This window comes from Heterocephalus glaber, unplaced genomic scaffold (genome assembly GCF_053883595.1).
Source record: "Heterocephalus glaber isolate CG9 unplaced genomic scaffold, H.glaber_assembly_v1.0 deba00000621, whole genome shotgun sequence".
Classification (NCBI taxonomy): domain Eukaryota; kingdom Metazoa; phylum Chordata; class Mammalia; order Rodentia; family Bathyergidae; genus Heterocephalus; species Heterocephalus glaber.
Genome location: NW_028258153.1, coordinates 36,024,712 through 36,052,688, shown reverse-complemented (window position 1 = coordinate 36,052,688; position 27,977 = coordinate 36,024,712). Strand labels below are relative to the sequence as shown.

Here is a 27,977-nt window from a genome sequence, read left to right as displayed (position 1 = left end):
ACAGTGAGTGCAGTGCCCCATCATCCGATCACCTTCCCAAAGCCTGACCTCTGACATATGAGACTTTTGGGGGATGTTTAGAGCTAAAATCTAACCACGAGCCAAACAAACCTCTCCACCTTTAAGTTGTAGGTGTCATGTATTTTGTCCCAGTGATGAGAAAGTGACTAATACAGTGGTAGAGCACAACCACTGGGCTACATCTCCACCCAGCAGTGTATAAATCTGTGCCCACTGAGCCTCTGGACACCCTCTGTAGCTGGGGCTTCAACCTGCATTACAGATGGGAGACTGAGATATACAGTCAAGCTCATGGCTCCTTAGTACACTGCTGAAAATCTGGTTTTAGACTTGGTTACCTTATTTCCCAGTGCAGTGTCATCCCACTGTCACCCCAGTCATGCTGGGAGATTCTCTGCACTGCTAGTTGCTGTCACTGTATGCATGGAGAATTACGTGTTTCACTGTTTATGCATGAGAAGCACAGTGACTTAGAGTCCCTTCGTGTCCTACACAGCCGCACTGGAGAGCAAGTGCTTCACTTTCAGATGTTCTGCACAATAGCAGGAACGTGTAGTCTGGGACCTGTGCAGTCCTCCTTGACTCCTAGCCCCTAGTGTCTTGGACCATTAACCACCCAGTGGTGTGCCACAGTGCCGTGATGGGCTGAGTGTAGGGCAGGTTCATCTTTGTGCACATCAGCATCTACTTGCAAGAGGCAGAGTCTTAAGAATCAAAGGAGCAGTGCCAGAGCAACTTCTTAATAATTATTCCTGCAGAGGATGCTTGGGACTAAGACTACATCACAGGCACATAGAGGAGGCTTTGGAAAATGCTAAGTCGTTTCCAAAGCTGATTTATTAATTTTTCTTGTGTTTATACATATGTTTATACTAAAAATATACTGTTTATAAGTTTATAACATAGGCTGTTATAAATATACCAGGAGCTAAGTAAGGGTGGAGCTCAGGGGTAGAGTGATTGCCTAGAATGTGTGAGGCCCTGAGTTCAGTGCCCAGAACTTCAAAAATACATGCATACACATGTATATGCATATCATTATATGTATATACTATTATGATTTATTTATGTATAATTATACAAATATAACTTGTTCACATAATTATAAAATTGTAATTTATAATTAAAATATTTTCATATATTTATATGATGATTATATATATATAATTACTTATATAGAACATTTCACACCATGTTGCTGTTGATTTCCTTCTTGTTTCAAGGTATGAATTAAATTGACACATTCTAGTCAGTAATTCAGATAGTTGCAGTACAGCAAAAGCTCCTATGACTGCTGTTCCCTGGGCCTTTGCCTGGCCAGTGTTTCCCCTGACACAGGGTGGGCCATCCAGGGGCTTTTGTAGCACTTGGTATATACGTGTACCCAGGGAAATACATCTTCTCACTTCTTTTTACTTTCATATCTGTTTACATATTTCATTAACAATATTCTTAAATATCTTCGACCTTTCCTTGTCAGTGAATTTTTAATTTCCCTGGCGTTCTTCTTCCCTCTCTCTGGACTTGTGCAGGAACGTGACCATTGCTGTAGCAGTGTGAATTCTGTCATGCCCACCAGCAGTGCTGCAGCAGTCCCCCTGCCATGTCCCCAGAGACCTGAGGACTACAGATTCTAACAGTGAAGCATGCTTAGGGATATGTATGATTCACCTTAGTCACCCCTTATCCACAGCTTTACTTTCCAAAGCTTTAATTACCCTGGATCAAGTCTGAAGATATTAAGTGAAAAATTACAGAAATAAATAATCATTACATTCTAAGTTGTGAACCCTTCTGAGTTGGGTGATGAACTCCCTTCCTGTCCTGCTCCATCTCACCTAGGACATAGTGAGCCCTCTAGCATATTCATGCAATGTATGTTCTCTACCCATTAGTCACTTCAGGGCCATCTTGGTTATCAGATTGACTGTGTGGGTACCACAGTGCTTGTGTTTGATCCTTATTTTACTTAATAATCATCACAAAGCACAGGAGTAGTGTTCCTGGCAATTTGGAATGCCAAAGAGAAAATGTAAAGCACTCCTTTTAAGTTAAAAAATGCAAGTACAATATTTTGAGACACAGATACTACATTCACATAACCTTTATTATAATATCTCATCATTGTTACATTTTATTATTACTGTGTTAAGCTCTTATTGTGCTTCATTTATAAATTAAACTTTATCATGGGTATGTACCTAAAGGAAAAAAATGAGCACACATGAGGTTTGAGATTGTCTCAGTCATTTTCCTTGTCGTTGGGATAAAATGCCCAGCACTCGCAACTTAAAGGAGGAGAGTTTTAGAAACTTCAGTCCTTACATGGTCAGCCAGCTCCAGGCAGAAGTGGGTGTGGTAGATGAAAGCCCCTCACACCATAGCAGCCAGAAGTCAAAGTCAAGGGAGGAGCTGGGAAGGGAGATTTACTCTTCCAGATCACAGGCAGTGACCCAACTCTTCCCACTGGACCCTGCCTACTAACAGCTGGTCAGCTGTCACGCCCCCATAATCCGAACATAGGAGGCTTGGAACGTGTCCTCTGTGGAAAAGGATTGTTCACAGGGTGCTTCACTGCCGTGACATGAGACCACATTTTTCCTTTTCTTTCATAAGATGATTTCATAACAACTTCAGAAATTGAATTTTTGCCACTCTGAAAGGAGAAAGAATGTTGTCATGCCTGCTTTCCTCCCCATTTTCCCATTACTAGTGAGACTGACAATGTGAATCCATGTTTCTCGGTACTTATAAGTCCTGTTTCCTTATTAGTTCTTTTTGACCATTTTCCCTTTACATTGTTTCTTAATGATTTTTAATAATTACTTATATCTTATTTCTTGGTCATATAGAAGTTAGAATTCTTCTGTTACTTAAATAAGTTTTCATGTTGTATCTTGCTAAAGAATTCCTTCACTTCCTCGAAATTGTTATTGTTTCCTGGTTTTTGTTGCATTATTATCAGTGGATTTGGGCCTTTTTTATTTTACTCTTGATAACTTCTTCAGACTTTCTTTGTGGCTAATTCGCTACAGTCAGTTTTTCCAAATATTTTCTGTTATTCCCAAAAATAAATGTGCTCTGATGGTAGCTTCACATCCCTTGATTCATGTATTAGATCAGGTACATTAAATGTGTCACCAAAAGTATATTATTTCTCCACATGAGTTATAGATATTTGAAAATGTGTGAGAGTCGTCCATACTTGTACTGGGTTTGCCCATTTCTGTTTTCAAATTTTTAATATTTTGTGCCTGTGTCCCTATCTTTAGTTTTGAGGCTCTGTATCGTTTTTGTTGTTGTTCAACAGTCCCTTTTGATGCTTTTTGCTTTGAATTCAATTTTGAATAAATTGTGATATCTGCTTTATTTTACTTGCATTTACTGGAGACTGGTTTTTTTAACCCCTGCCCCACATTTAAAAAAAAAAATCTTTTTGTGTTCTGTTTTATGCAGATCTCTTGTGAGTGGCACAGAACCAGATTTTTGATGTGGGTGGGGAAGGTTTTCCAATCTAAAACTCCATATAACCCACATGCATTTTATCTAGTACTCAATTTTCAGATCTGTGGTTCAGTGCAGATATAATCACTCACTGCCTGCTCAGGAAGAGAGTTCACTGTCACTGACACAACAGAAGACCTGGGGCCTGCTTCTCCTTGCATCTCAGGGTGCGAGTCCTCTGAGGACAGGGATCGTGAATGGACCTGTAGGGGTGCATGTCCCCTCCCAGGAGGAGCCCCATCACCTTCCACCATGGCTAAGAAGTTCATAGTCCTATCGGTAACATGAAGGCCATCATTTCCCCTGATGTCTAGCAGATGGTATTATCAGAGCTTAAGATTTTGCCAATGTCCTGCACCAGATTTATGGTAATTTTATATTAGATTTCACCAGTTAACTGTGAAATTGATCATCTTGTTGGTTTAATAGCTGTTATATTGCCTGTTTATATACAGCCTATCCTCATGACTTAAGTCATAGTTACAAATTCACTTACTCGCTTTAAAGTTTATTTATAACCTAAAAATGAACATTTGGGATGTTTTCATGGTCATTCACGGACATGCATAGAGTGGTGAAAAATTGGAATCACCTGGCACATGCTTCCTCATTTGGAGTCGAAGAATACGACTCTTGGTTCCAGTCCTCAGACTGTAAACAGGTATCCTTTTTGGGGGTCTATTTAATGTCACATTTTTCATTGTTGTGTGCTTTTTGTTGATTATTTCCCAGTTTTAAGTGGCTCCCAGCATAGTGCCAAAGTGCTGTTTATCCATCTGGAGCACAAGGAGGCTGTGATAATCTGAGAAGAAATATGTGTGTTAGGTGACCTTTGTTCAGGCATGAGTTATAGCACTGCTGGCAGCGGGTTCAGTGCTAACCAGTCAATCACATAAATTCGACACAGTGTCTTTAAACAGAAATACCCATAAAACAGTTATGTATTGTCTGGTTGAAGAAAATACTGTGACTACCACTTTGCTGAAAACAAACTCTGTATTTTGTCTGGGAGCCATGGCTCAGTTTTCACTAATTTAGTCTTTGTGATGACTTTATGAAAAATAAGTACCATAAATAACCATAAGTAGATTATACTTTGTCTATTTTCTCCTAGGACATTTGTCTTTTTCTTACTCTTTTGCAAGAGTTTTAGAATATTTTTTGGATATAATTGTTTATATAGTGTTTGTTCCATCTAGAATTGATTTTTATGCTATTATAAGCTCATATTCTGCTGTAATGTTTTTCTGTACACATAGCCTAGTGCCTTGGCATCACCTAACATATTATGTCATCTGTAATCATTAAATTTAATATCACTTCTGTCATACATGAAATTTCTATACATATGGGTCTGCCTGTTCTCAATTAAATAGGTTCTATATTTAATTCCAACAACTTTTGGTCCTGAAGTAACACAACAACATTTTCACAATGTAGCTTTGTAGTATATGATTGCCATAAGTAGGAGAAGATCCCCTTGCTTAGTGCTATGGGCTAACCTGTGCCCCAGTTCATACGTTGAAGCCCTAACCCAACATATTTATTTTATCAGAAAAAGGGAAGTAAGATTAAATGTGGTTAGAAAGGCCATAGTGCTGATCTGGTAGAACTGTTGTCTTTGTAAAGGAGAAGAGACATCAGAATCTTTCACATATCATGTGAGAACCCAGCTAGAAGGCAACCATTGGTCAGGCAAGAATAGAGCCACTGCCTGGTTGGCATCTCAGACTTGGCATCCAAAAGTGTGAAAAAACATATATTTCTGCTGTTTAAGCCTCGCAAGTCTGTAGTATTTGTTATGGTAGCTTGAGCTGATCAATACTATTTATTTTCCTAAAGTTACTTGCTTTTCATTCTTCCTATATGAATTTTATATTTCTATTTTTATTGGAATTGTATAGAAGCTCATTGATTATGACAGAATTGATTCTGTTTTTAGTCTTGGTTTCGTATTTCTTTTTCTTTTCAGTGCTGGGAGTGGTCATATTTCTTTAATTTTTCTGTGCCCCATTCACTAAAGTTTTATAATTTTCTCCATCAAGGTCTGACACATCTTGTCTTATATACATTTCCAGATGGATCATTGATTCTGCTAATGATAATGTTATTATTTCTTCCAAATTTTATTTTTAATTTTATGCTGATGGTAGTTGAGGAAGGCATAGAATTTTTGGCACTGATATTATACCAAATAATTTTGTTGAACTTTTATTACTATTTAATTTTTTTCTGCACCATTTTTTTCCTATAGAGGAAGTAACATCTACAAAAAATAAGACTTTGGCTTACTTTTTCTAAGCCCTAGCAGTTATTCCCTTTTCTTGTTTTATGACACTACCTAGAACTTTCAAAACCATGCTGAAGCCTGTATTTTTCTCTTTTTCAGTTCATACTTTACACATTGGTTGTCACAAATGAGAACAGATGCAAAGCTAACTCTATACATTTTCTTCTTTCACACATATTCTGTTACATTGTTTTAGCTTTCAGACACTGAGAAAACACCTGGCAAAAGTAAAAGAGGCAAGGTTTATTCTGGCTATAGTTTCAGAGATCCATGGCCGTGGTCAGCTGGCACCATTGCTTTTAGGCCTGTTGAGAAGTAAAAAGGTGTGGCAGGGGAAAGCTGAGCTGCTTATGGAGGCTAGGAATCAAAGAGAGAGGAAAGAGCCCAAAAGGAAGGAATGAGCCCAAGGTCGCACTTGCGAGATGTATGCCCTTCAACTAGGCCCCTTCTCCTATTTCTGTCACCTCCCAATAATGCCATCAAATTCTGATCTCATCAGTAGAGTAATTCACTGATGAACTTAAAGCCCTCATGATATAATCATACCTTAGGGCTCCACCTTTGAATATTGTTGCGTTAGGGATCAAGCCCTCAATATATGAATCTTCACAGGAAAGTGCATATTTAAAGTATAACAGTGATAGACTTCGTATCAACTGAATAACTTAACTGCTCTAATAGCTTTAGACTGAAACCCACTCATTAAGTCAGAATTATTCTTTTAATGCACTGCTGGATTCAACTACTGACTGTGCACTGGCAGATTACTTTTTTAAGGTAATTTATTTTTTCTAACTAGTAAATAAGAACTAGACTGTAGCGCAGTGAGTAGAGTGTGTGCTTAGCATATACACAAGGCCTTGGGTTCGATCTCCAGCAGCAAGGAAATCAAACTGAGTATATATACATGTATATATGTGGTATCCAACATGATGTCTTTATATACATACATTGCAGAATAGCTAAATCAAGTTAATTAGCATTACCTCACATACTTCTTTTGTAATAAGAACACTAATATCTAGTCTCTTAGCTGTCTTCAATACATTGTCATTAACAGTAGTCACCATGTAATATAGTAGATCATTTGACCTTATTCTTCCTACCTAACTGAAATTTCGTGTGCTGTGACCCACATCTCCTCAATCCACTTTCTCCCTGCCTTTTGTTACTGCCCTTCTATTCTCTGTCAGTTGATTTTGTCACACAAGGACAGGCTTTGATTTGAGGCACCAGCCCACTGGGGTCCTCTTTCTGTGATGGTGACTTTTCTTTCTCCTGTTGATTATGGTTCTATTTCAGTAGATTGGCCCCTCCCTTTTAATGACATGTTTATGATATCTCTGAAAGTTGATCAAAACAAAAACAAAAGAAGGAAAACGGTCAGCCAATGACATTGAACAGTCTACGAGTGCTGTGTTCCTGGGATGCCCAGTATAAGCTGCTCAGGGACTTCTGTCTTGGGCCAGTTGCGTTGCTTAGCAGTGCACACAGCCCCTGTCCTGTCCTTACTGGTCAGTCAATGTGTCTTGCACATGTAAATGTAGAGTTGACACAGTGACAGGAATGAGTCTTCCCCATCCACTGCCCTTGCAAGTCCACAGGCTCAGGTGTTGGTGGTGCCTGTAACTTCAGCACATGGTCTGGTGTCCCAGGAGGCTAAGGGAATGAGATCCATCAGAGCCCTGTTTGCCTTGCATCTGCGTTCAGTGGAGGGTGAGGAGGGTGTGTGCCTAGAGAGGGGGTTTCCCTACTGGTTCAGGCCCAGAGACAGTTACTCTGTAACTCCCTCAGGCAGTGGTTTGGGCACTGTCCAGGGGATTGATGCCAGGCTACAGTCTCCCATTTCGTATGTGGGTTTTGTTTTGTTTCTGCTCCTTGGAATTACAGATAACTCCATTTCACTACCAGAGGACTGTCCATGTGTGTAGCTCACAGGGCTGGGGTGGGGTGAAGCAGCATGGCAAGGTGGGCACTCCCTGGAAGCTCAGCATCAGAGCTCTCATCAGCCCTGTATTTCCTGGCCAAGCCTGTGGCCCATAAGTGGGTGCATGCATACTGTGCTGTGTCAAGAAAGCATGTTCTTTTGGACAATTGAATACTAATTCTTGCCCTGTGGGAAATCACTTTTCTTCAGGCCATGTCTTGAGCCCTCCTATTTTCTGACTTAACACCAGGCAGTTCCAAGGTTTCTGCCATTCTTTCATGCTCTTGACAAACCTGAAATCTCCATTTCCAAGTCCACCTCATCTCCTTATCGGCAGACTCATGTGGTGAACTATAGAAGGAGTGACCCGCATGGCATCACCCAGTGAGCCTGTGTGAAGGGAACTTGGTGTCTTCTATGTCCAGCTCTTTCCATTGCTATTCTGATTACAGGAAAATAGCACTAGAAAAAAACTAGTAAAACTGCCACCTGACAAGCCAGTAATTAAAAGTGGCTTCAGGAAAAACCATACTCCTTTGCTATTGGTAAATGAACACACTTGGGCAAAAGGCTGATTTAGCATTTGATTCATATTAAATCCACGACATCATCAACCCTGTCAAGTTTAACTCAATCCAGTACATCCTGAAGGAGGAAGGAAGCCCTTCTTTTTTTCTCAGTGCTAACTTGTTATGATAGGTTCTGTTTTCAAAGCTCTCCTTAAATTCCATAGTAAGTAAAGATACCCCTTAATATTTCAGTGTTTATTTTCTAAGATCAAAGATAATCATCTTGCATAACAATAGCATCAATTTCAGAATACACTGCTATTAGTGTTCCAGTTTTTAAAATTGTCACCTTAATATCTTTTGGACTTTTTCGTTTTCTTGGGGAGTCCTAACCATGTCCCTGTGTACTGCAGGGGTATATCTCCTACCCAGGTTGGGGTATCTGTTGTTCTACAGATGTCCAGTAGGGCAGAGTGACGCTCAAGGGTTGTATACTCTTCAGTTTCTTCACTCATTATTTCTGTTTAGTTCTGTTGATTTCTAGGATAAGATACATTTTTCTAGGATACATTTTCCAATTGTACTTGTGGATTTTACCTTTTCACTATGACACTGCTCAGGATGTTGTCATCTGTCTGTGAAGGGTGGCAAGGTCTGTAACTGCAGTACGTTAGATTACTATCAGACACCCTTGAGCTTATGCACTTTGACCTTTTTCAGCTTTGCTATTTGCTCTTTGTCCTCTTTTTTTTTCTTTTTTAGATTTTTTTAAAATTTTATTTTATTGATACATTTTAGGTATACAATATAATGACATTCATCATTGGAAATTTACACCTTTACATATTCACTCTTGGTTCTTATTTTTCCCCCTTCCCCTGCCCTCGCTTCAACCCCTCCATCCCTCCCTATTTACAAAGACTTTGTTTCCATTTTTCCATTTTCTCATATTAATTCCATTCCCTTCTTTCCTTTCCCCTACCCCTCCCACTTCCTTCCCCTTTGCCCCTTTGCTTCCTATTTCACATTATCTACTATACCTTTTAGTCCTTATTTTCCCTCTTGCTCTGTGGAAGGTTTTGGACCTTCTGCTTTGCTCAAGCAGGCAGTCTATTTATTACGGATAGAATCCCTCAAAAGAAGAACAATTATGAGAATGATTTAACAAAAAACTGCTCTGTGGGAAAAATGTTTAACTCCTATACAATATGTAACTACATTTGAATGTTGACACTGATAAGTTTTCAGTTTCAAAAGATCCTTTGTTTCCCTTAATGTCATTAAGGGAATTGATCCAAGCCTAGCTTCTGCTGATGTTTATTTTCAGCATGCACGTAGTGGGGAGGCTGTGGATCAGCACCCCCACATTCTCAGCCCTTGTGGAGGAATACTTCCCATTGCAGGACAGTTCCTTCCTGCCCCCCACCCCAGCCTCCAGCCCCTCTCCCGTTGAGTCTTCTTACCTGCAATTATAGTTATTTACCTCTTTCCTCCTTATCATAACTTCCTGATGCAGAAGCTGCTTATCCATCATGGCGCCATTAGAAGGGCAGGGGTTTTCAAGTTGAATGATGATAAAACATAATTCTGTTTGAAAGTAGAAAGTAATTCCTTGAGTTCGATTCCTGGTACAAAAAAAAAACGAAAAAGAAAAAGAGAGAAAGTAATTCCTACTTGTGTTCTCAAAACTCAAACACCTAAAAGGACATCTTTCCACTAGTCTTGTTCAGTGTTTTTTACATTCTCTGAAATTCAGGCTGGAAGCCCACGGAGAAGGGTGCATGGGAGCCAAGTGTGAGGGTCCGAGTCCTTTCTTAGCAGCCCTGGCCAGCTGCCCCTCACCCCCACTGTTGTCTCCACTCTGTGGCTTCAGACAGTGCTTAGGGAGCAGCCTGCAGCAGCCAGAGTTGCCTGTCTCTTCCCCTGGTTCTGTCAGGAAAGAAGAGAAATCACTTCTTGTGGGTTCACCCCGAGTGAATGGAGCCTCACACTCTGGCCAGAGCTCATGTGTGTTGATCTAGCCATGTGTATCTCAGTGACCCTGCCACACATGCCAGGGTATAGGCACATCATTTATATTGGTGCTTTCAGCCCAGAGAGGGTGAAGGTGGTACAGATGGTGCTCACACTTGTGCTTACCTATTTTAAACTACATTTAAGGACTCCAAAGAAATAACGGCTAGTGAGCCTGACAGAAAGGAATCCCTCTCATGCTGACACCAAAAGTCCCTAATTAGGTTATTGATGGTTGCAAGTTCTTTTCTTTGAAAAAAGACCTTTCTTCAGGGATTTGAGAGGATAGCAGAGCGGGGAAGCACAAAAGGGACACTGTCACAGTAGGATCCTTTGTCTCTTGCAAGTGGCCAGCCTTTGTGACAGCTCTGACAGGGAGCTTAAGTCCATTTGGGTAAATTGAACACCATCCATATGGCCCATGGGCCCAGACTCCATCTGCGGGTGACACGAGATAAGTGTTCTCCCTCATGGGATTGGCTCCAGACTTGCTAGAAAACAAGCTACTGAGGTACAGCCCTGAGGGACCCAGCAGAGGCCATCCCAGGAGCCCAGCCCCTCCACTCTGCCCCTGCAAATGGCAGTCCCGACCGCTGGCCCCAAGGGCCACTGTGCAGCACAGCTGGGGACTTGTAGGGTGGATTTCGCTGGCTGAAGCCGAACTGGCAAGCTCTGCAGAAGAGATTTTAGCACAGCTTCCAGCCTGGGTACTTGAAAGAGGACCAGGTCCCTTTCATGTCAGTGCAGGCTGTCCTCATGGGACCAGGGAAGCTGGACTACAGGACAAGAGAGAGTATCCTGCTGTCTCGAACTCCTCTCAGACCTCCGCTGTGTGCCATACCTGCTCCCTGCCCACCTCAGAAGCCAGGTCACATCTCCATATGTCATAAATGTGCATCTCAGCTTGCAAGAGCATGAGGGCTAGTTTCTGGAATTTCTCTGTTGCCTTTGAATGTGGCAGAAGATACATTGTGTATTGCTTTTCACCTTTTCAAAAATTTCTCTCCTATGATGTAATGATAGGACACATCTTATGGATTATCATCATTTTCATAAAATCTTTGTTTTCAAGTGCAGGAGGTTTGCAGGGATGTGCTGTAATATCTCTGGTGTAGACTCAAGGGTAAGAAGAAATGATTCGTATTCCTAGTTATGTGTGTTGTGTACACATATGTAACACCTGCCTGTCCATGTATTCACAGAAGGCACCTTGACAACCCATCTTCACTAGTAAGGAGTCTTTTCTGTGCCTTAAAGATACATTAAAAATTTGTTTTCCCCAATGGGCTCTTTTAGAGCTGTTTTACATTTGCAGAAAAACTGAACAGAAAGTTTCAGAGTTCCCTGTACTTCTTACTCTCCTCACAAACACTCCTATTAAATTTAATTGGTGAGCCAATACTGAAGATTATTGTAAGCTAAATTCAGTAAGCTACATTTGGGCTCACTGTTTGTGGTTTACCTTGTGTGGGTTTTGACCAATGTACACTGAACATATCCACCACTCTGGTATCATTCATAGTAGTTTTCCTGCCTTAAAACTCTTCTGTACTCCTATTTATCTTTCCCCTGTGCCACTGGCAAACATTGATCTTTTCACTCTCTCCATAATTTTGCCTTTTCCAGAGTGTTACATATTTAGAATCATATAGCACATAACCTTTCCAGATAGTAATGTGCATTGAAATTCCTTCCTTGTCTTTTTGTGACTTGATAGCTCATTTCTTATCAGTGTTGAATATAGGCTATTGTCTGGATGTATCAAAATTGTTTATTCATTTGCCTACTGAAATGCATCTTAGTTCCTTCCATGTTTTGGCATTATGAACAAAGCTGCTATAAACCTCTCTGTGTAAACCTCTGTGTGCAGGTTTCTGTGTAGATTTGAGTTTTCAACTCATTTAGATAAATACCAAATAACAATATGGTTGAATTGTATAATGCTGGATAAAAAAAAATCATCAGGAAGACATGGCACTTCCTAGCACACTTACAGACTTTGTGTTTTCACCAGGGATGACTACCAGGAAGATGGATTCTGCCAGCCTTACCGGGGAATTGCCTGTGCACGCTTCATTGGGAATCGGACCATTTATGTAGACTCTCTCCAGATGCAAGGGGAGATTGAGAACCGAATCACAGGTGGGAGCCATAAACCCTTTCCGTGAAACCACAAACACATGTGCAGGCTGCTGTCTGCACAGAGAATCGCCACTTGTGCCATTCATCAGTTAGTGCCACAGATAGCAAGTTCCTTGTCCATCTCCCTTGCCGTAGGAAATCACAGAACTTTTCCAAAAGCAGTTCCATTGGTAATGTGAGTTGCCCTAAAATATTTCTAATTTATATGTTTCAATGAGTGTATTAATCCATTTTCTGTTACTATTAACAAAATAACTGAAGATGGGTACTTGATCTAGAAGAGAAGTTAATTGAACCCACAGTTTTAAAAGTTGAAAGTCCAAACAGCATGGCACTTGTTCTGGTGAGGTCCCCCTCACCTGAGGGGCCCCTGGTGATCTTCATGCTAAGGCTCCCTGGGGAAGGCACTAGTGCAGAGGGGCTGCAGAACACTTCCCTGGTAAGGGTGGAATCAGAGTCATTTGTGTCATTGATGTGACCTTCTAGGTTCAGCTCAACTTTGGACTGGAGAATCTAAGGCCATGGTCACTGAAAGGCCTGACTAACCTATGCTGATAGAACGCTCTCTATGGACAGGGCCCTGGGGTCTGGAGGAACAGGAGGGCAGTAACGAGCACAGGAACCTGAAGGTGCCATCCTGGTCTACCAGGACTCTGCTTTGAAAATGTTACTCTCTTTCACCAGAAAAAATTTTTTTGGCCATGAGCAGAATTTCTTAAACCTTTTGGACCCCGACATTGCAGTAAAAAATATAGAAAGTATACTTCATGTCAATATAGGTTGAGCATTGTGCTCCCCTAGTCTGAAAAATTAGAAATATGAAATGCTCCAAAATCTGAAACTTTTAAAGTACCAACCTGATGCTATAAGTGGAACCTAATGGTTTGGTGTACAGAACTTGGTTTCATGCCCAAAATGACTGAAAATATTTTATAAAATGACTTCAGGTTCTATGTATGAGGTATATAAAACATAAGTGAGTTTTATGTTTAGACACAGTCCCCCTCAACACACCTTATTAAATATGTGCAAATATTCCAGAATCTGAAAATGTCCCCGAGCCAGAATACTTCCGATCGCAAGCAGTTCAGATCAGGGGACTCATCCTGTGCACACTGACTTGTGTTTCCAGGACCAAAATAGGTCCTGAGGAATAATATTCATTCCTCCTAAAAGCATCACACCTATATTTTTCTCATTAGTTCTTTTTCATTGAAGAAAAAGTGACACTGTTTACTACAAAACATGCACTTCAACTTGTTTGAGTCTGTTCTCAGCATCTTTTAAAATGCAAGCCACAGATTCCAGAATGAATTTGACGTCCTGCTAATTGGCAAATGCTGATCCCAGCCGTGAGATTGGCCTCAGTTATTTCTTCAGCAGCGTTTAAAGGATCAGATAACTCAGATATCTAACCAGCCTGATTTTATAGCCGTTTTGAAAGAAAAATGTTAGAATGAGGGTTCTATAGATCTGTGTTTTATTCGTTACTTCTTTATGTGCTGCTGGGCCTACAACCCAGGCTCTTATTTATGCCAGGCAAGCACCCTATCTCTCAGTCCCTCAGCCAGAACCCTCCCCACCCCCAGTAAATATGAAAGTGCTCTAGACTGATATGAGTTCTGTTCTGCAGATGAAAGACTGCCTTGGCATGGAAATGTCTTGTTTGGAGAATATCACCTGACATTCAGGGAATGCATGAAGACAAGAACATGGGTTGTAGGGTGTAGGTGGCTAGAACCCTCTTTTCAGGAATGATACATTTGGAGGAGGAAGAGGAATCTTATGCAGATCAGCTGTGCCATCTTCTCAGTTGATTACTCCATGGGAAAGGCTGATGTATCAGTCATTGCTTACTAGAGAAACAGATTTAATGCAAGATGTACAAATATATAAGGATTTACAAGATTGGCTTACAGTGGCCACCCACAGAGTCAGGTGTGCAAGAGGTCTGTGCACACTGGGTGTCTGAGGGTCCAGCTGAAGGCCTGGAGCTCCATGTAGTGTCCTGTGCAAGTCCGTATTAGGAGGCCAAAGGGTCTGCCCTCGAAGGCTGAAGGGTCTGGCCTGGAATGCAGGAGATGACGTCAAAGCCGAAGGCAAAGACTGCATCTCCTCTGAAGAAAAAGAAGCCAGCCTTCCTTCTTCATTTCCCTTTAATAACATTCTGGCCACAGTCCTCCCTAGGGTGGATCTTCTACTCTGAGAACCATGCTGAGCCAGTTTAGTTGGGTGTTTCTTACTCAAGTTGATACAGTCAATCAACTGTCACAGCCAACTTTGTCTTTCTTAACCTTTTGCTTCCTGAAGTCCAGGCCAACATTTCTGACAGCCCTCCCTTAATTGGCAGAGGCTCAAACTTCAGTGCTTCCACCAAATCCCAACCATCTTGTGCCTTATCTTCATACCTTCAGATTCAGTACTTGCTAGAAAGAACCCAAAGACTAAAAGAGGAGACACAATTTTTCTCCCAAGCATTTTCCACCTGCAGCTAGTTATCAACCCATGGATTTAAAACCTATAGAGATGGAAGGCCGATTTTATTTCATGTCTTGAGTTACTATGACTTAGATCAATCACTGGTGAGTCATTGAACTCCTCTAAACGCAGATTTACCAAAATTCAAAACAGCAGTACAGAAACCCCACAGCTACTCTTTGCCACCCTCACAATATTGATAAAACCCTAATAAATTATCTTGTCGTCCTTGTTAGAGCCGCTAGAAAGTATGTGGCCAGTTGCCCTTTGGCACTGTGTACTCCTGAGCAGTAAGCACCTGGCATGAGGATGGTGGAGCAAAATTTTGTGAGACACGAGCTGACTTACAATAAGGATGATGGGAATTTTCAAGCAAGCAAAGATGTTTAACAAACAATATATCAAGCATACAGCTTACAAAAAAAAAAAATACTAAAAGAGGATGTGAACAGAGCACTTAGGGTAGCTGCATGGGCAGGGCCAGCATCCCTCAGGCCGTCACCATACCCTGCCAGCTGGCTCCTGGACCCCTTTACCTCCAGGCCCATTTCATCGGCATTATGGGAACTTTGATTCCCTAACACATGGTCTCAACAAATCACTTTCCAGATAAAGGAACAGGCCCAGAAAGGACTGAGTGACCAGCTCTCACTATGACTTAGTAACACAAGCCCTGCTCCCTTACCAGCTAATCCCACTGGTGCCTGAGTGGGTCTCCTGGGAATAAATGGCAGTGGTAGGACCACCTTCTGGCTGTCCCTGGCTCAGAACATTGTGGGTGGAGCTGAGAAGCCCCAGGACCTCTCTTTAGCAGGTCTTCCACAAGTAAAAGCAAGGAGGTGGTCCCTGTTGCTGGTCACTGCTGGTCTTCGGCCAGCCAGCACCTTTCCCTCCTCAGTGTGTGCATCCAGCCCTACCTGCAAGGCCTCCCCTCACCTGGCACGTCCTCAGCACACTCCATCCTCTGACACCTGGACTCGTGTGCCTCCTGCTGCTGGTGGTTCCTTGATCCCATCTATCACAAAACTCATCTGGAGTTGTAATCCTGCCCTCCCTGCTTTGCCACCTCTGCCACTCTGCAGTGCTCATCCTTTTCACCAGCTGCCCCTTCTCTTGTCACACTGCCCTCTAGACGTATCTCAGAGCACAGAGTCCCCTTCCTCTGCACACTTTCCTTGTGTCCCAGGCAGGCCTGGAAAATATGGCTCCAGATTCTGCAGCCCTGTGCCTGCTGAACTCCCATTCCTAAAGAGTCTCTGGGAAATGGCTTCTGGGTCTGAAATCTGATCCTTCTTGCAATGGAGGTAGGGTCAGCTGAGGGAAGTCCTGAGCCTGGTTTTCCTTCCTTCCTGCTCTTCTTAGGAGGTTTGTAAGGGAACCCTGAAGACCTGAGGCTTCAGTTTCTGCTGCCAACCAGAGCAGATAATGAGTGTCCTGGACCTGCCCTAGGAGCCTACGAGGCCTCTATGTGGGGAGCTCTGGGCTCCTGGCAGGGTGTTCAGGACTGAGTGGAGGGAGTTGGAAGTCTGGGGCAGGGTGATCAGGGCTCAGGGTAGGGGGACAGCCTGAGGGGTTGGGATATGGTGGGGTGTCAGGGTTGGGGGCCTCCTGCTGGGGAGTCCCATTGCTGAGTGAGATGTGCACAGGCCTAGGGGAGGGAACGCGGTTCTGAGTGGGAGGGGTCTATAGTAGGTTTTCTGAACCGGCCAGCCTCTCCAGCTTGGGTGTGCAGGGTGGTTTAGAGGCCTGAAGTAGGAAGCTGGGGGCAGGAGTCAGGTTTTCGGCCACAGGCCAAGAAGGAGGAGGCCAGATCAGGGACCACGGGGTAGGGTGTCTTGGGGCAGGGGCGGGGTTTGGGAGTCCAGGATGGCCCTCCACTCAGCAGAGGTCTTGATTTCCTCCACAGCGGCCTTCACCATGATTGGCACCTCCACGCACCTGTCAGACCAGTGCTCCCAGTTCGCTATCCCATCCTTCTGCCACTTTGTGTTCCCGCTGTGCGACTCTCGCTCTCGGGCACCCAAGCCGCGTGAACTGTGCCGCGATGAGTGCGAGGTGCTGGAGAGCGACCTGTGCCGCCGGGAGTACACGATCGCGCGCTCCAACCCGCTCCTCCTCATGCGGCTGCAGCTGCCCAAGTGTGAGGTGCTGCCCATGCCCGAGAGCCCCGATGCTGCCAACTGCATGCGCATCGGCATCCCAGTCGAGAGGCTCGGCAGATGTGAGTGCTCTTTGGCCCAGTCCCCCCGGGAGGGAGGGAGTAGGGGCTCCTTGAAACCCACGCCCCAGGTTCCCATGCTACAGGCAGTCACATAGGGGCCCAGAAAGGGGATCTGCAATCTTTCAGTCCCTATGCGTTTAGGGGACTTGAGTCTGGGGGTCTTGAGCCTGGGGCTTTGCGTTTCCAGAATGGGAGTAATCTTAGTTCCTACTGCAGAAGGCTGGTGGGTGCAGGAAGGGGAGGGACCCGTGCCCCAGCTTGCCTGATGGGCGACAGCCACCTTGAGGTGCCTTTGGGGAAATACAAGTTCCCAGCCCTTGTCCCAGGCCTCTAGGAACTGTCTCCGGGGACCTGAAAGATCCTTAGCTTTGTAGTGTGAGTCTCAGATTCGATATACAGTGAGGAGTCAGGAGAACCGTAGCGGTCCACATCAGCAGAGATCTACGTGGACCCCACCTCCCAGACATTTGGCCCTGTAGCATGGGACTTCACAGACACAGTGGGGACGTCATTCTTCTGAGCTGAGTCCTGGGCATGGCCATTTCAGGGTCTCTAAGGGACAGGAGATGTGCTCCCTGCCCTGCCCCAGCAGTGTGGGCTGAGACCAGTCAGGGTAGAAGTCATCTTTGAGGAAAATTGCTGCCTCTCACTTGGGGTTGCCACCCCTGTGAAGGCTAAGACCCTGGCTGATGCTGTATTCCTCTCTGGCTCCAGGCTGTATTTAGCTTCTGCAGCTGGTCTGGGGCTTCCCGTTCGTCGGGCAGGGTACCTTACCAGGGCAGCCTGGCCTAAATTCTGGCTACAGAGCCGATAACCATCACCCTGAGAAAGTTACTTAAGCTCCCATTTTATCGTCTTCCATGGGGATAATAGCAGGATTGATCTTGTGGAGTTGGAATGAAGATTAAGAGAGTTAATAATTAGACAAGGCTTAGAACCACACACAGGGTAAACAGACTGTAATTGTCCAACAAATGCACATCCTCTGTCCTGGGCTCCCCTGTGGCAGTGGGTGGTGATGGAGCCAGGCTTCCCACTGGGGACTGGAAGTGGCCTGCTGGGCCTGGCTTAGAATGGCCCTTCCTGCTTGTGCAGTTCAATTTTGTGTCTGGAACCACTGAGCACAGGTTGGTGGTGCCAGCATCCTCATTCTGGCTTGGGCAGTGGAGTGCGGTGTCTGCTGGGTGCCATGGGAGTTTCAGGGCCAAGAGTAACTTTGGGCAGCTTCCTTCCTCTCATGAGCCCTCAGTTTCATTTGTAGGCTTGGGGCTTTAAGTCATTACCTGTAATGCTGCTTTTCTCGGACATTATGCAAAACCTTTTGGTTCTTTGGAAGTTCAGTCCTGTGTACATGTAGGCAAAGTGTTTTTGTTGTTCTTCTCTGGAATAGTCAAGGGAGGTGAGCTCTTAGCTCTGGGAGGGCCCTGTCCCCTGTGTTCCGGCCTCCTAACATGCCTGCTTCTCCAGACCACCAGTGCTACAATGGCTCCGGCTCGGATTACAGAGGCACAGCCAGCACCACCAGGTCAGGGCACCAGTGCCAGCCGTGGGCCCTACAGCATCCTCACAGCCACCAGCTGTCTAGTTCGGACTTCCCCGAGCTCGGAGGGGGTCACGCCTACTGCCGGAACCCCGGAGGCCAGATGGAAGGTCCCTGGTGCTTTACGCAGAATAAAAACGTACGCATGGAACTGTGTGACGTTCCCTCCTGTAGTATGTATTCTCTCTCTTTTTTTCATGTTGACTGTTGACTTGGCCTGTGATAAGAGCGCTCTGCCTGGGCCCGGGGCCCATAGGGCCTCATCTTACTTTTGTGATTGCTTGTTTAAACTAAAATTGTTTCTGGTTATGAAAGTAATATCAGGTCATTACAAATGTCTTAAAATACAGAAAAGTCTAAAGATTTATGTGCCAGTTCACCATCCAGCGGTGACCACGGTCTGCACCTTGGCCCTTTTCCTGTGTGGGCCCTGGGATGGCGTTTTTCTTCCTCCATTGACGTTATGGCACAGTGTCTCCCAGTATTCATACAGCTTGCTCGCTCTCTCTCTCTCTCTCTCTCCCTCTCTCTGTCTGTCTCTCTCTCTCACACACACACACACACACACACACAGCTTCTGAGCTTTGCACTGCTCTCAGCTTCTATCTGTAGACTTGGTAGAGTGAGGATAAAATAGGATTCAGATCTCATTATGTCCCCTACAGGCGTCTCTGTTCTGACATGGATAGGAAAAGAGTACAGTTAGCATTGGAAACTTGAGCAGTTATTACCTCTGAGTCCAGTCACATCCGTATCACCAGCTCCTGTTGGTGGGTAATGGATGGGGACTCAGCTGGGAGCAAGAGGCCACTGACAGGAGACCTCAGTTGTGGAGCAAATCCAGACCTCTGTGGACCTGGAAGCCTCCTCCCGGCAAGGTTGGACCTGTTCGTGCCCAGCCCTGCTGTGCAGCAAGTACACATGAATATTTATTCATCAACCCACTTAAAGTATAATTTGGCAGCTCAAAATCTGACATTACCTTTGCACACACACACACACACACACACGTGCACACACACATCTTCAAGGATGTATATTCACTGCAGAATAATCTTTAAGAATAAGAATGTTGGCAGTTAAATTGTCATCTAGCTCCCCCAGAGTACTACAGCCCTTTAAAACTATTTCCTGCTGAGAAGGAGATTCATGGTGCCCAGCTAGGGAAAAAAAGCAGGTTGTAGGGCAAGAGCTATGTTGGTGCCACTTTTTTATTGTTTTATTTTACTTTGATAAAAGACAACAGAATGAGTGAAAATATGTATTTATAGCTACACACACACATTTGTTTTTCATGGTAAAGTTTTGAAAAGATGCACACCAAACTTTTAACAGTGGCTTCCCCAGATCTACAGAACTATAAAACTAATTTAATGGGCAGCCAATAATTTTATAAGTAAACAGAAAAATATGTAGGTTCTTTGACCTGGCAATTCCTGGAATTTTATGTTGAAGAAATACTTGCACTTAAAAGGCAGAAATGCGAGGAGATTTCTTGCAGAATCTCTTGTGAGAGCTGAATACAAAACAGACAGTTTATTGACAGGAGGTTGGTTGGGATAGAATGTCCATCCTGGGAAATAGTATGCCCTGTAAACGAATCCACAGATCTGTCTGTTCAACAGTGAAATGTCCACAATATTTTATTTTACCCCCGAACTAGGAACTGGAAATATGTAACATGGTTCTTTTTAAATGTTAGTTATTTGTTGTACATCAACCTAAAACATATACAAAAAGTTGAGTACCAATCTATTCACAGTGTGATAGGCTTAGATGAAAAGGATCATTAGAAATGTTCACTGTTTAAATCTCACATTTCTGTAGCATTAAATCTTTTCCAAATAAGCATGTGTTGATAATTTTTAAAAATGATAATAAAGCAAAGGCCCCTGTAATTGTGTAGACAGTGCTCAAGTTCTGGCCTTGGTATGAGAAACATGGAAGCTCCTCGAAACCCTAAAAATGAAGAACAACCCAGTGTGGTCTCTACCTCCCTGAGGCTTCTGGAACATCTGCTTCCTGAACTCTCCCAGGCGGAGTTGCTGAGTAGGAACGGAGGAGAGTTTTGTCTGTGGTTTTACTCATCTTATTTTAGAAGGCAGAGCTGGCACAAGAGTGTTCATTCTTAGATGAAGGCCGCTCTTTCGGATATCCCATTGGCCAGAAATGATTTGTTTGCTCCCAGATAGGAGTTCAGTCACAGAGTCATCCAAATCTGGTGTCATAATTTACAGGGTCAAGGGGAAAACGGAATACCTGGGATTACCCAGGGAAGCTGGGAAATAGTCCCCTAAAGCACCCACCTTCCACCATAGCCGAGGGAGAGGGGCCAGCGTCAAGTCACACCACCTGCTCTTAGGACACAGAGCTTGGAAGGATGAGGGCCAGTGGGAGGGAGGTGACCGGGCAAGGGGGTGGCTGAGCAGTCCTGAGCAGCCAGCCCTCTGCCTGTCCTGCCCAGCTGCCAGGACCCAGCCTCTGCTTCAGTAAGTCAGCTGGGATCCCTGGTGTGCCTTTCTGCAACTTTCTGTAAATCCTGTAGAGGGAGACAAAGCATTGATTTGCACTGCAGAACAAAAGTAAATGCAAGGTAGCCAGAAAGAAACCTTGGACTCAGTATGCATGGTTTTTCAAGAACTTTGCCCCTATAGAATCTTGTATGGGAGCAAACTCATGGCCTCCCTCTGCTATTTTAAATCAAAGGCATATTTAATTATTATCCTAAATATGTTATTATACACACATGTAAAAACAACAATGAAAATGTTGAAAGAGGAAAAGATCATTTCCAATACCAGTACCAAGATTCACCCACCAAGGACCAGGGTGTCCTAGATACTTCTTCTATCTCAGCAAGCTCCATAGCTGAGAAGACCCTCAGGAAATTGAACTGGAACAGAGCATCTATTCCCTGGGTGTCCAGGTGTCTGGAAAGAACATTGGATATGGTTCTTGTCAATATTAAGACCATTAGCGTTCACTTGTATTTCATGTTGCACACTGCAATCTTTTCCCATGATAGGTAGTTTGGCTTGTATCCTGATTTATAGAAAGATGTGCCTTTTTTGGTGCATTACCCTTTTCTTAGGTCAGTGTGCCATTTTTCCTGTTTCTGTGTGATTATCCACTCACACTGAAGTATTTTGGCTGGAGGAGAAAAGTGGGCAGGTGGTAGAGAATTACAGTTGGCAAGAGGATGTTTTCCAAAAAGTCATGAAGCCTTGTTGTCATTTGCAGGTCCCCGAGACAGCAGCAAGATGGGAATTCTGTACATCCTGGTCCCAAGCATTGCAATACCCTTGGTCATTGCTTGCCTGTTCTTCTTGGTCTGCATGTGCCGGAATAAGCAGAAGGCTTCTGGGTCGGTTCCTCAGCGGCGGCAGCTGATGGCCTCACCCAGCCAGGACATGGAGCTGCCCCTCATCAGCCAGCACAAACAGGTCACCCTGTGCATGCATTCCAGCCAGCCATCTCCGGGCTGAAGCCTAGGGACTGGTTACCTGTGATGTTAGGTTTCTGAGTTTTCTGACCATAACATGTCATTCTTTAAACTGCCCTTCATTTTGCTGTTGCTTCTCCAAAGTGGAAGTGACAGGCATATTTGGAATCCATCATGGGCTCCCTCATCTGGGGAAGCCAGATTCTTACTTGGCCTTGCAGGCTGTCTGTACTAGTCAGGTGCCTCAGCTCTGCCCACAGGGTGGCTCAGGAAAGCAAGAAAGTTCATGCTGACCTCTAGATGGCAGCTTCATGTGGCATTCATAAGGGCCAGGACCTGGTTTCTGGTCAGCTCTTGGTCAGGTTAGTTTTGCTCTGTTTTGTTTCTCAGGAGAGGCTAGAATACCAGTTTCTGGATGGAAGTAGGAGAGATGGGCCACCTCAAAAGGCAGGCTGTGTCCACTCTGAGAGTCCATGGTAGTGGAGAAGTAGGTAGGGGACATCTTTCCCGTCCAGCTTCATAGGGGCGCTTCCAGGTGGTCACGGCTGGCTGATCTGGTTGGCTCTTCTATCAGGCAGTCATTGAGTGTTTGCTGTAGGCCAGACCTGGCTTTCAAGGTCACAGCCTACAAGCTCACCGCCTGGACTGGCATCCAGGGCTCTGAGAAGGAGGAGGGTGAGCTGCACAGAAGGATCAGGCCTTCTGGGGGCTGAGGGACAGGGCCCTGAGGGTTCACATCACCTGTGTGGTTCTTTGGCCAAAGTGCATTGGGCTGAAAATCTAATCCAGAGGAAGCCAGAGGGTGGGCACATTGAAGGGAGGCTCTGGAGAACAGTTTAGCTGGGCTGGGCTCTGAAAATGACAAAATTGTGAAAAACAAGAATTCCATAAGAAAAAGCCAGTGTTTCACTCTGTGACATGGGAGAAACCCTGAAGAGAGTCCAGGGGTAACCTTGGGAGAGCTGGTGCTCAGGCTTGGCTTCAGGATATGTGTCTGCAAATGTGAATGGGTACATACACAGACACACACACACACACACACACACGCACACACGCACACACACGCGCGCGCACACAGCAGTGGGAGGGGAGTCTGTGGTGGTGTCTCAGCCACATTTTGGAGCTGCCTAATTAGCAGCCTGGTTGAGGACATGAGTGGTTTCAGATGGGAGGGAACTGTGTGCAGAGCAGGGAAGCCTGGGGTGGGCAGAATGGGGGCCTTTTACAGGACCAAGCTGGCTATGGCGACACAAAGACTGTGTTCCTCCTAAGGACCCTCCCAGCTGCCTGTGCCTCTTTCCCTTGATGCAGTGACAGAAGGGCTTGACTTAGAGCTTTTCTTCTTGCAGGCCAAACTCAAGGAGATCAGCTTGTCTGCAGTTCGCTTCATGGAAGAGTTGGGGGAGGACCGCTTTGGGAAAGTCTACAAAGGTCATCTGTTTGGGCCCGGCCCAAGTGAGCAGACCCAGGCAGTGGCCATCAAGACCCTGAAGGACAAAGCAGAGGGGCCTCTCCGGGAGGAGTTCCGGCATGAGGCCATGCTGCGGGCACGGCTGCAGCACCCCAACATCGTCTGTCTGCTGGGTGTGGTGACCAAGGACCAACCCCTCAGCATGATTTTCAGCTACTGCTCACACAGTGATCTCCATGAGTTCCTGGTCATGCGCTCACCGCACTCGGATGTGGGCAGCACTGACGATGACCGCACTGTGAAGTCTGCCTTGGAGCCCCCCGACTTCGTGCACGTTGCTGCACAGATTGCTGCAGGGATGGAGTACCTGTCCAGCCACCATGTGGTCCACAAGGATCTGGCCACCCGCAACGTGCTGGTGTACGACAAGCTGACCGTGAAGATCTCAGACCTAGGCCTCTTCCGGGAGGTATATTCTGCCGACTACTACAAGCTAATGGGGAACTCTCTGCTGCCCATCCGGTGGATGTCCCCTGAAGCAATCGTGTATGGCAAGTTTTCCATTGACTCAGACATCTGGTCCTATGGTGTGGTCCTGTGGGAGGTCTTCAGCTATGGCCTGCAGCCCTACTGTGGGTACTCCAACCAGGATGTGGTGGAGATGATCCGCAGCCGCCAGGTGCTGCCCTGCCCAGATGACTGCCCTGCCTGGGTCTATGCCCTCATGATCGAGTGCTGGAATGAGTTCCCCAGTCGGCGGCCCCGGTTCAAGGACATCCACAGCCAGCTCCGGGCCTGGGGCAACCTATCCAACTATAACAGCTCAGCACAGACCTCTGGGGCCAGCAACACCACGCAGACCAGCTCGCTGAGCACCAGCCCGGTGAGCAACGTGAGCAATGCCCGCTATGTGGGGCCCAAGCAGAAGGCCCAGCCCTTCCCACAGCCCCAGTTCATCCCCATGAAGGGCCAGATCAGACCCATGGTGCCCCCGCCCCAGCTCTATATTCCTGTTAATGGCTACCAGCCGGTGCCAGCCTATGGGGCCTACCTGCCCAACTTCTACCCAGTTCAGATCCCTATGCAAATGGCACCTCAGCAGGTGCCACCTCAGATGGTCCCCAAGCCCAGCTCGCACCACAGTGGCAGTGGCTCTACCAGCACGGGCTATGTCACCACAGCTCCCTCCAACACATCTGTGGCAGACAGGGCAGCCCTGCTGGCTGAGGGCACCGAGGACACACAGAACATCCCAGAAGACATGGCCCAAAGCCCTGTACAAGAAGCAGAGGAGCAGGAGGAAGGCTCTGTCCCAGAAACTGAGCTCTTGGGAGACAATGACACTCTGCAGGTAGATGAGGCCCTAGTCCAGCTGGAAGCCTGAAGGTCACACAGGGCCCAGGACACCAGGAGAGAAGTCCCCACTAGGACTTACAGGGACTTCGGCCTCCTTTCAGAAGTCATAGATGCGCAGCCAGAAGAGCCCAGAAACTGGTGGCTGGTTGGCAAATCCAGCAACCTGAGACTGTGGAGCCCTGCTCCTGTCTTGTCTGCTGTCCATGATCAGCACTGCTGCCATGATCCCTGTTGGACTGGAGGTCATTTCAGCCAATGGTGCCTGAGCCAGGTGGAGGCCCAGCAGCATGAGCTCCTCAGAAACAGACGTCATGACCCTGATGCTGCCTGCATTTGTCCTGGGGATAGATTGGTAATCAGCTGCAGTTACTTTAAAAAAAACAATAGGTGGCATCTTCGCTCCGTATTATACACGGATCAAATATTTAGAAATGTGGGGGAAACAGGCCTGCAAAAGGTGTCAGGGAGGCACCTTGGGTTCTGAAACCCCAGGTTTGAGAGTGAGGGAGCTCTTTTTCTCTCTGCTGCCTCTGTCTCTGTAGCTTTATTCTCCCTTTAGCAGCTAAAGATGAGCAGCGCAGGACACTGTACTCGCAGGTCCCCAGGAGGAAGGGGCTTCTGAAATGAGGGCTCCCTCTTTTAAAGCAAAATGTGCCTTTCCAGAAATCAATACATCCTTGTATTCTTTTGAAATGGTTTTCATTATATGACATGTGTACTTTGCCTACCCTTGTGGATTCACGGGAAACTTTTGCATTTAGAGTGTTCAAAAGAAAGCAATATTGTACAGAACACAGTGTTGTTATTTTTTTTAAAGCATGTACAGACTTTAAATGTAATTTATATGTTTTGTATGCCATTTTCATGAAAGTATTTTGATCTAAATAATGACTTAGTAATTTAACTGTTCAAACAATCCACTTGGGGACACCGTGGGGTTGTAGTTTCAGTTTGTTTTTGTGCCACATATAATTGAGGTCCATGCATTTCAGGCCTCCCCCCCAACAGACCCACAGGCATGCTGTCTGTACCCTGCACACACTGCCAGTCCCATTTGTAAACTCCACACCTGGTGTGTCGAATAAAGTGAAGCAGAGCGTGTGGTCAGCTGTTCGTAGGTTGTGAGGGTGGCTGGGTGTGGAAGGCCCCGTTAGGCACTGGCCCTATCCCTGGATGTGGGAGATCTCTTCACCCTGAACCAGCGACTCCATGCTACTGTGGGTAGAGTAGCATTATAGCGGAATGATGGGATTTAGTTCTGCTGCTTTTTAACATTTTGAAATTTGTTTGATTAACATGTCTTCATTTTACATGTTAATGGGGGTTCAGTGTGATGCTTCACACATGCACACCGCGTGCAGTGATCAGATACAGCCTGGCTCATCTACTCTCGCCCACCGTCTTCCCAACCTCTAGTGATCACTTTTCTGCATTCAAGTCGACTTTTTTTTCACTGCTTTTCCCTGCAAAGCTCTTGTCTTAGTCATTTTTCTCATCATCAAGACACAATACTTAACACCCAAAATTTAAAGGCGGAGAGATTTATTTTGGCTCACAGTTTTAGAAGTTTCAGGCCATGGTGGGCCAAAATACAAAACAGCATGGTGGAAGGGGCTGGCCAAAAGGAAAACTGCTTCCATCCTCATGACTAGGGAGCACAGAGGGAAGAGAGGAGTCAGGGAGACAGAGAGAACTTTCCAGGTCACACCTCCAGTGACCCGCCTCTACCTAGGCCCCACATGCCTAACAGCAAGTCAGCTGTATTGCTCTGAGGATGCAGTCACCTTCCAAAAGCCCTGCCTCTGAAAGCAGGAACTTTTCTTGGGAGAGGTCATTCTTGGTGATAAACTATAGCAGGCCTCAAATATGACTCAAACCCAGAAGGTATGAAAATGGCACTTTGATTTAAACCTGTCCCCTCCTGAGGTCCCAGAGTCCCTGACAGTTTTAAACTGCCCCAGAGCTCCCTCCCCGCCTCTCCCACACCATCTGCATTACACTCAGCTAAGTCAGAGGACACCCAGGCTCCTGGCCAGGGCCACTGACTCACAGCATGCCCTGGGCCGAGGCCTGACAGTACTTTCAGCAGCCAGCAAACACCCATCCCTGCCCTGACCTGGTGTGCAGGCATTCCCTGACTCGGAATGGCCCAGGCGAGGCCAAACTGTGAACCTGCTCCACCTAAGTCACTCCTTAGGTTCAGTGCTCTAGCAGAGCCCGAGACAGAATCAGCCCTTCCCTCCCTGTGTCTGCCACGATGGGGTAGGGCTTGGTGGCCCTTAGAATGTGCCCTTCTAATGAGTGCCTGAGGGTGCTGCTAGGTGCTGAGAGTCAGACAATCTTGGGCTGGAGCCACTGAGGCAGAACCCTTGGCCCCATTTGGGACACAATTCATAGGACAGGAGCCCTTCCCAGAGGATGGGCTCCACTTGATTTTCCTCCACTACATAAAATCAAATGTGCAGTTGACTCACTCACATAGTACTGAGGCTTCCAGAGTCCAGGGATTGTAATAGGTTTGAGGAAAAAGCTCACTGGGCAGAAACCCCCACTTAACTGCAGTCATGGAACTGCCCCCATCCAGGACCTCATGTTATGCTGAAGTCCATGGTTCTCCCATTGTAAAAGAGGAAAACCAGTATCTTCTTGGCCAGTGGAAAGTTTGTGGCTGAAGTCCCCCAGGACAAAGCAGATTAACATGAGGAAAACACACTACCACGTTGTGTGTGATGCAGGAGTCTTTACAAAGGGAAACCTCTGTTTTACGTTAGGTTAGATGGACAGTGAACCGGTGTGCAGGAGTAAGATTGGACAAAGAGGTGCAGCCCAGTGGTGAACTGGGGCTCTAGCCAGGCCTGTGTTGTCAGATTCTTCTGTGTCCTCAGGAATGAGGACATTTCCTTCCCTTTAGGGTACCAGAAGACTGAGGGTCTGAAGACCTGCTTCAGAAGAAGGTCTGTAACTAGTCAGCTGTGGAGGGGAGGTCAGAGAGTCCTTCATGCCCTGAGGTTTCCTCAGATGCCAAGGTGCCAGGCTAGGGCAGCACCTCCTGCCTTGCCTGCTCTCCTGTCACGCAGTTGGTGCAGTATAACTGGGCTCACAGGTAAATCAGCCCTCACACAA

The 27,977-nt window shown here is 45.6% G+C and overlaps 1 protein-coding gene across 1 annotated transcript in view; it reads left to right on the top strand.

The window, feature by feature from the left end:
• Positions 1 to 25,957, top strand: part of Ror2 (ROR family WNT receptor 2) — a 239,964-nt gene extending 214,007 nt beyond the window's left edge. The window contains exons 5-9 of the mRNA XM_004870050.3: positions 12,279 to 12,406; positions 16,791 to 17,105; positions 18,573 to 18,818; positions 21,886 to 22,088; positions 23,437 to 25,957. Of these exons, the coding sequence (XP_004870107.1) occupies positions 12,279 to 12,406; positions 16,791 to 17,105; positions 18,573 to 18,818; positions 21,886 to 22,088; positions 23,437 to 24,882 (2,338 nt within the window). The 3' untranslated portion in view covers positions 24,883 to 25,957. The remainder of the gene's footprint in view (positions 1 to 12,278; positions 12,407 to 16,790; positions 17,106 to 18,572; positions 18,819 to 21,885; positions 22,089 to 23,436) is intronic.
• The last annotated feature ends 2,020 nt before the right edge of the window (positions 25,958 to 27,977 follow it).